The 9368-nt window shown below is 33.8% G+C and overlaps 1 protein-coding gene across 1 annotated transcript in view; it reads right to left on the minus strand.

Moving 5' to 3' along the window:
• The window catches only part of LOC118749764 (neither inactivation nor afterpotential protein C-like), a 137235-nt gene extending 128124 nt beyond the window's left edge, over positions 1-9111 (minus strand). The window contains exon 1 of the mRNA XM_036484544.1: positions 8827-9111. Within this exon, the coding sequence (XP_036340437.1) occupies positions 8827-9111 (285 nt within the window). The remainder of the gene's footprint in view (positions 1-8826) is intronic.
• Between the last annotated feature and the right edge of the window lie 257 nt (positions 9112-9368).

Raw genomic sequence — 9368 nt, forward strand, 5'->3', positions numbered from 1 at the left:
TACATTGGAAAAGATTACAAGTTAATCTTATTTAAGAAAACATTTATTAACAAAATATTTCAGCGAAAAAAGTATTTTTTTGTTGTACTTCCCAAGAATAGAAGTTTTTCCAAATGTTTGCCATTCAACCGATTTCTTGGCGTGGTTATTGTTGCTCCTGCTTTCGAAAACAATCGTTCACAAGGAACAGAACAACGAAGGAAACGAAGTATTCAGCTCCTCCCATTCTTCTAATGGGTTCGACTTCAGGGAGGAATCTGGGCTGGATAAAAAAAGACACGTATTTTTTTATTTTGAAAAGAAAAATTTTGGAGGACGCGCTAGCCGGTTTTAAAAAACGCAGATATTTTAAATTTTTTTATTTTCGTGACATGTTGAAGTGCATTTTTAGTTTTTGCATGTAATTACTCAGGTATTATTAGGGAATTTTCCCTTAATTACATACCTGTCTTGGACGGTTAGAATGGGCCTAGTTCCCGAAAATATACTTTCGAAAAGAGACCGCTAAAATAAAAACGTTGATACTGAATGTTTTAAGCATTGTCATGGGTTCAAACTCTTTACCAGTGGATTTCTGAGGTCGCTGTAAGTAAGCTAAACGACGATTTTATCAATTTAGCTATTCAGTAAACGTTTCCTTAACAACATTCGTTACCGCCAAATCAGCTGTTGTCGTTAACGATAACAAAGGCCGCTAATTTGACGACATCTAGATTGGTGTTGTTAATAAAACATAAAAGGCACGTTCTACAATTTTTTCGTATGGACAAAATACACAGAACCGCTACCAAAAAATATCAAAAATCAGAGGATTTTTCAGCCACATCAAACTTGCACTTTGTCATATTAAAATTTAATGGGCTACAAAACTGCATTCATAATTTTTTTATTATTCTGATAAAAAACTTGGAAGTTTTACGAAAAAGTAATCAATTTTATGAAGGATTTTTCTTTATGTTTTTATACCCGAGCGCACTTGTGCACAAGGGTATATTAATTTTGTTCACATAACGGTTGTTTGTAACAGCCAAAACGAATCGAGATAGATATAGACAAATGTATACATAAATGCTCAGAATGAATAGAGATATCTCAACGAAATTTGGTATGTAGGTTTCCGTTAATCCAAGGTAGGTTGGTATTGAAAATGGGCGAAATCGCACTGTAACCACGCCCACTTCCCATATAACGGTAATTTTCAGAATTACGAAAACTGCGATATTTTAGTAACTACTGAAGATAATTCACTCAAAATTGATATTTACAATAACTTTTCGACGAAAAATAAGAATATTATAAATTTTTGGAAAATGGGCGTAGCCACGCCCACTTATGGTTACAAGTGTATATCTTGGTAACCGCTACACCAATCTCTTCCAAACTTGGCGCAGTTGTTAGCCTTGATACAGCATACTAAATGGCCGAAAATTTAAAAAATCGGACAATAACCACGCCCACATCCCATATAACGGTAATTTTCGGAAAAACGAAAACTGCGATATTTTAGTAACTACTCAAAATTGACATTTACAATAATTTTTAGACGAAAACTAAGAATATTACAAATTTTTGGAAAACGGGCTAAGCCACGCCCTGTTATGGTTACATGTGTATATCTTGGTGACCCCTACACCAATTTCTTCGAAACTTGGCACAGTTGTTGGCCTTGGTACAGCATACTAAATGGCCGAAAATTTAAAAAATCGGACAATAACCTCGCCCACATCCCATGTAACGGTAATTTAGAGAAATACAAAATCTTCGATAAATCAGGAAATTATAAAGCTAATTTATTCAAAATTGATGCTTGCAACAATTCTTTACCAGAAAATACGTTTATGGTAAAATTTGGGAAAATGGGCGTGCCACCGCCCACTTATGATCACATATATGTATCTCGGTAACCGTTCTACCAATTTGTACGAAACTTCGTACAGTTATTGTGCCTGCCACATAAAAGCAAAACTTTGAAAATTATTGAAATCGAACTAAAATTACGGCCGCTTTTCATATAACGGTAAATTTCAGAAATGCTTGAAACTGCAATATTTCGAAATTTAAGGACGCTAATTTGCTCAAAATTGATACACCCCGGCTTACCATCTAGCGGTAGCTTTCGGAAAGGTGAAAAAACATATATTTAATACTTGCGCCGGATATTTAATGTTCGGCTCCACCCGAACTTAGACTTTCTTACTTGTTTTCTTTTGAAGTTATGAGGGTTCGAATTTGACGTTTTTGCACTTTTTCTTAAAATTACGAATTTTCTTAAAATTCGTAACTTACGACTAACTTACAATTGAGTATCCAAAATAAGTGACCTCATAGAATTTTTCTCGCACTTTCCGATAATGACAATCATTTTTTTATAAGAATATTTTTTTTTCACAAATCTTGCAAAAAAAAATATTTTTGAATTTTTTAGACAATGTATGGTTTCGATTTTTTTTCCAAATAGCTCATTTCAATAGCTTATTTTCTAAGCTTTGTAACAATATATAAATTGTTATGGGATCGACATATGGAACAGAAGTTTGTCCTATAAGAATGCTTGCTAGCCTAACTAATGAGGATTTCATTATGGACATGAGAATGTGAATAATAAGTGATGTCCAAGATTTTTCAAACATTTTGTTCATTTTTCGTTAAGCGATGACATCTTATTAATCAATGTTTGATTGGAATTTCAGTTGTAAGTTGAATTCTTTAAACGTTCAAAATTTTCAAAGACAATAGTTTGTGAGCTTTGGCTAGATGGCGCCAAAAGTCACCACCTGACGCCGCAGTGGGTTCCATTTAAATATATTTGTTGCATTGTTTGACTTTCGAAAATATGCAGAACAAAACGTAAATTACATTAACAGTTAAACTTCAATATTACAGAACACCAGAACAGGAAGCATCAATTATGTGAAGTAGTGAATATGGCAGAAATAGTGAAATTTTCATCTCGTTGCGCTAATCCTTATAACATCAAATTTCAAATTTGTGTTCATTCATACTTTTCTCAGTAGTTATGAATGTTTGTGAAAATATACCTTAAATAGTACATTTACTTATGATATCTCTGTTCAAATAAATATTTCTAATGATGTTATAATCTGGTTCACTTTATTTTGTACGTAATCTTGGATCTACTACGTGTAATTGCACCCAGTGGTGCAGTAGTTCCTCAATAGTTAGTCTAGTAAGCATTCGATAGGACAAACTTCTGTTCCACATGTCGATCCCATAACAATTTATATATTGTTGCAAAGCTTAGAAAATAAGCTATCGAAAAGAGCAATTTTGAAATTTGAAACTATACATTGTTTAAAAAATTCAAAAATAATTTTTTTTGCAAAATTTGCGCAAAAAAAATATTCTTATAAAAAAATGATTGTCATTATCGGAAAACGCGGGAGTAGTCCTATGAGGTCACTTATTTTGGATACTCAATTGTAAGTTAGACGTAAGTCACGGATTTTAAGAAAAAGTGCAAAAACGTAAAAATTCGAACTCTCATAACTTCAAAAGAAAACAGGTAAGAAAGCCTAAGTTCGGGTGGAGCCGAACATTAAATACCCGGCGCAAGTATTAAATATATGTTTTTTCACCTTTCCGAAAGCTACCGCTAGATGGTAAGCCGGGGTGTATCAATTTTGAGTAAATTAGCGTCCTTAAATTTTGAAATATTGCAGTTTCAAGCATTTATGAAATTTACCGTTATATGAAAAGCGGCCGTAATTTTAGTCCGATTTCAATAATTTTCAACGTTTTGCTTTTATGTGACAAGCACAATAAAAATACCGAGTTTGGTACAAATTGGTAGAACGGTTACCGATATATATATATGTGATCATAAGTGGGCGGTGCCACGCCCATTTTCCCAAATTTTACCATAAACGTATTTTTTGGTAAGGAATTCTTGCAAGCATCAATTTTAAGTAAATTAGCTTTATAATTTCCTGATTTATCGAAGATTTTGTATTTCTCTAAATTACCGTTACCGTGGGATGTGGGCGAGGTTATTGTCCGATTTTTTAAATTTTCGGCCGTTTAGTATGCTGTACCAAGGCCAACAACTGTGCCAAGTTTGGAAGAAATTGGTGTAGCGGTTACCAAGATATACACATGTATAAGTGGGCGTGGCTACGCCCATTTTCCAAAAATTTATAATATTCTTATTTTTCGTCTAAAAATTATTGTAAATATCAATTTTGAGTGAATAATCTTCAGTAGTTACTAAAATATCGCAGTTTCGGTATTTCCGAAAATTACCGTTATATGGGAAGTGGGCGTTTTACAGTTATCGTGTACAGAGTTATCGTGTACACGGACGGACGGACAGACAGACATGGCTTAATCGATTTCTCTATTCATTCTGAGCATTTATGTATACATTTGTCTATATCTATCTCGATTCGTTTTGGCTGTTACAAACAACCGTTATGTGAACAAAATGAATATACCCTTGTGCACGAGTGCGCTCGGGTATAAAAAGATAAAGAAAAATCCTTCATAACATTGATTACTTGTATCAATGACAACAATTTAGTAGAGTTTCAACAAAATCGGTGACATACATTTTTTCACCTGGTACACTTGGCGAATTTTGCCCCCTATACAGATTAAAGTTTTATGAGTTAGAAACTCGAAAGAATAAAATAGTCAAAGATTCAAAGTACAAATTTTTCATATAATGAAACTAGTTCATAGTTTTTCTCTTTTTATTTGTAATATAAACATTTCTAAAATAAATGTATTTTTTGATTGTTCTTCGTATTTTCTGTCTTTTTTAGTGCCTTATTTTGCTTTTTTTGCCATACCTAGTGCCTTTTTCTGCCTTTTTCGCTATTTTGTTTTGCCTTTTTTTGCCTTTCTCGCAATACCTAGTGCATTTTCCTGCCTTTTTCGCAATTTTATTTTGCCTTTTCCAACCTATTTCGTTATTTTATTTTGCCTTTTTTATAGGTTTTTAGGTCCTAAAAATCCGTTCCCTGTTTATAAGATTCATGGGTATGCAGTTTTGTAGCCCATACAATTTTAGTCTAATAAAGCGCAAGTTTCAAGTCGCTAGAAGTTACCGTTGATTTTTTAGAATTTTTTTTGTAGAGGGTGTTGCGCATTTTCTTCCATATGCGCCTCGGCATATCCAACGGATTTGTGCCTATTAGCGGCAGCACAGTTAGTGAATCGCACAATGTTACTGCAAACAACAAAAAATGTTAGCTTACAACTCGACAAGTCGCATTGTTAAAAGTTAGTGAATCGCACTACTGAAAAAGAGTTAGTGGGTATAATAAAAGGAAATCTAAAACCGTACTTTGCAAACTTGACCTTTGCTTCGAGAACGGATACCTTGGCAGAACTAAAAGCCGAATGCAGGCGGGCAGAACGCAAAGAAAACAAGAGAAGGTCGTGAGCCATAAATGAGTTAATATATCCAGATGCGCAGTTATAATACGAGGGAGTAGCCGGAAATCGATAGAGGCTATCCATAATCCTCTCCTGAAGGAGTTGCAGTACAACCAGCAAGCCGGTAACAATAGGCCAAGTATAGGCCAGTCCGGCGAACCAAGTGCTTGTAAAACGAATAACCAACCATTAATGTCTATTGTTCGTCCCCGTTCCATTTAATGTTTTAAGTGTGGTATACCTGTTGGTTATTTTGTCAAAAATCCGTCTGAAGCGAAAAAAGAGAATTGTAAATCGTCCCTTCGTAATATGGTGTGTTTTGCTTGTGGTGGTGATACGTCCTTCTGTGTATACAAGACTGAAAAGGGAAACGCCACTCTGGAGGAGATTGCCAGGAGCTCCAGCCAGGAGGGGAAGTATCCGGAAACCAACAAGATATTTGAATTCTGAAGAGGAAAAACTATGAAAAGACTGATCAAAAGGTGAATTTAGAAGAAAGAGTTTACATCAAAGAAAGATAGAAAGAAAATGTTTTGTTAAACGATCAAAGAAAAAAGTAAAAATAGAAACTTTTTGAAACAAAAATTGAGAAAAGAGAAAAACATAAGAGAATCCATAATAAAATAATATCAACAATTGTCCCGTTGAAAAGAGATACCCGCTTTTTCTCGCAAACAAAGGTTAAGGGTAAGGATGTTTTAACTATGCTAGACTCCGGTACAGAAGTGACATATTTCCAAACGAAAGGCGACAAAATTCCAGATCCCTCATGGGATTTTGCAAACCAAAAGAATTTGGAATGTGCAAGAGTAATAATAATTTTTTTTTCAAAACAGGGGCATACAAGCTGGCTTTGTCTACATTATATTCTTGTCAACGCCTATAGGCCATCGACCGCGCTTAGGATTTATAACCCTTACTAAGTAGAATTCTTCTTTCTTTTTTTGGCTAAAATAGGGGGTGTAAGTGGGCTTCGGCCGTGCATAGGAATTATAAGCCTCACTAAGTAGAATTCGGCTTTCTTTGTTTCCGGAAAAGAGTGGCGTAAGTTATTTTGCGTAGAAGAAAGTTTAATAGAAAATTTCTTTTTGATTTCTTGAATGTGTTTTATATGCCTTTTTTTTCTTGAGAGCTGGAAAATATGCTTTAGGCTCAAAAGTGACATTATCCCAATTGGGGTTATGACACTTTATAGGAAATGACATAACCCCAAGAAAAAAATTGGCTTTCTGTCACTGTGTAAGAGTGACATAATTTCAAATTTTTAAATTGGAGTTATGCCACATGGAGTTATGTAATGGTACCACGTGCGCAGATGAACTCGTTCACCTTTTTATTATGTACTTGAAATTCAATAGACGGCGGCGAGCACCTTTTTATGTATCGACTACTTTCCGTCATATTATTTGTTGCTCGCTTCACTGTCCTGGTACGGTCGTCAATGTTTGTTGTGAAAGGGAATAATCTCGGTCTTTATTTGCATACTTCAATACAGCGACTGACGTATAAAAGATAATGAAACCAACATTGATACAAAGAAGTATAATGAGCAATGTTGCTTGAGTTAACGAAACTTGCATACGTATTTTGTGCTGCCATATCGTACAAAGGAAAAAAAATTATTATTAAATTGTAACTCACGAGATGCCTTAAGCAGGGATCACAGGATTTGTACGTTTGTACAGATTTGTAGACTTTGGCAGCCACAGAGTGGTGTTGTTTAGAAATTTGAGTTCAGCTCAATAAAAGAATTTCCAGACGACACCTTTCTGTAACTGCCAAAATGTACAAATCTTTACAAATGTACAAATCGTGTGATCCCTGCTTTAGTCGCTACGGAGTACAACTTGTAAATGACCACCATGGTTGTAAATCACGCCTGTTTGGATGTTACTCTTAAAACGTTTGTAATGATGTTTTATACTCGAACATACATATCCCAGTGGGAAAAGTAGTAATGCATTACATGCGTGATAAATAATATAATGTATTTCTTATGAGTTCTAGATTATTTTACTGTTTACTATGTAATCAGCATTCTAATCTATCCAAAAAGTTCCAAAAAATTCATATCAGGGCTGTGTGCGAGTTGGCCTAAATTTTAGCACCTAAAATAATATTCCACTGGAAATTTCCAGCACTGCTACAATTTAGGAAAACAGCTGCTTGTGCGAGTTCGTTTGATAACCTAAATTGTTTAGACATAAGTAAAGAATGGGGCCCGTTCAGCTAACAACAAAAAAAAACGGGGGAATGGTCCACTTCTTCAATTGATTTTAGTATTGAATAATAGGGGCGGTGCTAGGGGGTGATAAATGTGGAAGTTTCAATATTTTCAAAATCTTATATTTAGAAAAAAGTCTAACCGATTTTCAAAAAGTGGATATAGTTGTAAAGATAATTGAAATACCTCTCATGATATGTACGTATATTAATGCATAAACTATATGCAACATATTTCGAAAAAAAACTAAAAAAACTCAATTTTTTTATGCAAAGATGTATGTTTCTCTTGAAAAAATACGTAATTAACTATCTTAAAAGATAGATTTTTTCCAAATTTTCACTATTTCTTAAATATTGCTTTGTTCTGATAAAAATATCTTATAATTGATTACGATTTTTTAAGAAAAACACAAATTTTTAATTAAAAAATGCATAATTTCGTTTTTTCCTTTTTCTTCAAATATGTACGTACTATATATACAGATAGACATTATAAATGAAAGGTTTTATAATTACCTTTCCAACCATATCCACATTTTGAAAATTGGTTGTTTAATTTTCGAAAAATAAGCTTTTAAAAATATTGAAAATTTCACTTATACACCCCTTAGTATCGCCCTTTTTAATTTGCCGGAAAAAAATATTTAATATATGGTATAAGTGTAAGGAATATTCAGGTATAATGGGCGAACCACACCCACTTTTTCATTATTTTAGCTCAACGGTCCCTATTCTTTACTTGTTCCAAAATCAAAATTATTTATACTGACATTTTTCTGATTATTTTATTTTTGCGCCATAGCAATGATAAAAATTAATTAAAACTTCCGAAAAAATAATAGTTCGGTTAATCGCTCGCCCAAATACATATATTTCACAGTTCAATTTAGGTTGAAAGGTATGCTCACAAAAACTCTTAATTGTTCCTATTCACTGCATTACCGACACTTTCCAGAGATTTAGGATTTGTCTCTATTAAGGTAGCAATTTAAACGTACTCGCACACAGCCTAAATCAAATGCAAAATTGAATGTGCGACATCGCCGTGGGGAAAAATGCATTTTCGAATGTGAAAACGGCTATTTTACTGATTATTTTTTCGATTACCATGCATTACATTTTCTCACTGAGAATCTTAGCACACATATTTACACACATCCATAAGTAATTATTAAATAGTATGTATGTCGGAATATTCCTTACCTCCATGACGAACCATATTTCGTCAGGCGCGTTTGGTTTTGCAAGTTTATAAACACCATAAAATTCTGGAAGGTTCGGGTGATTGCAATGATCACGCATGGTTCGATATTCTTCTTCAATGGATACTTGGTGTTCCTCATCATAGTGTTGAATTTTTAAAGCTACCATCCGATCATTATCCAATTCCTTTGCCCGAAATACTTTTGCGTTGACTCCTTGAGCAATTTCCTCATAGATCTCGAACTTTTCCGTTGGATCGGGCAGTTGGGTATATGGCAAATACATTATTTGGAAATCCTAAAACTGCATAAGTATGTATTAATATTGGGTATTAATTTGCACCCATACGCACGTATGCAATTTGATGAAAAATAACTACCATGTCGCAAAGTTATGTCTAGAGCTTAGATTTGTATGACAATAAATAAACCCAAAATTATAACATAAGCAAAATGCATAAATGGATAAGAAAAGTTTCGTATACATAGTTATCATGGTGAAATCTCCTTAGTGCCTCGATCTAGAGTGTGAGCTTATTAGTA

Source organism: Rhagoletis pomonella, unplaced genomic scaffold, assembly GCF_013731165.1.
Source record: "Rhagoletis pomonella isolate Grant_MI unplaced genomic scaffold, Rhpom_1.0 Rhpom_scaffold_00045, whole genome shotgun sequence".
Taxonomy (NCBI): Eukaryota; Metazoa; Arthropoda; class Insecta; order Diptera; family Tephritidae; genus Rhagoletis; species Rhagoletis pomonella.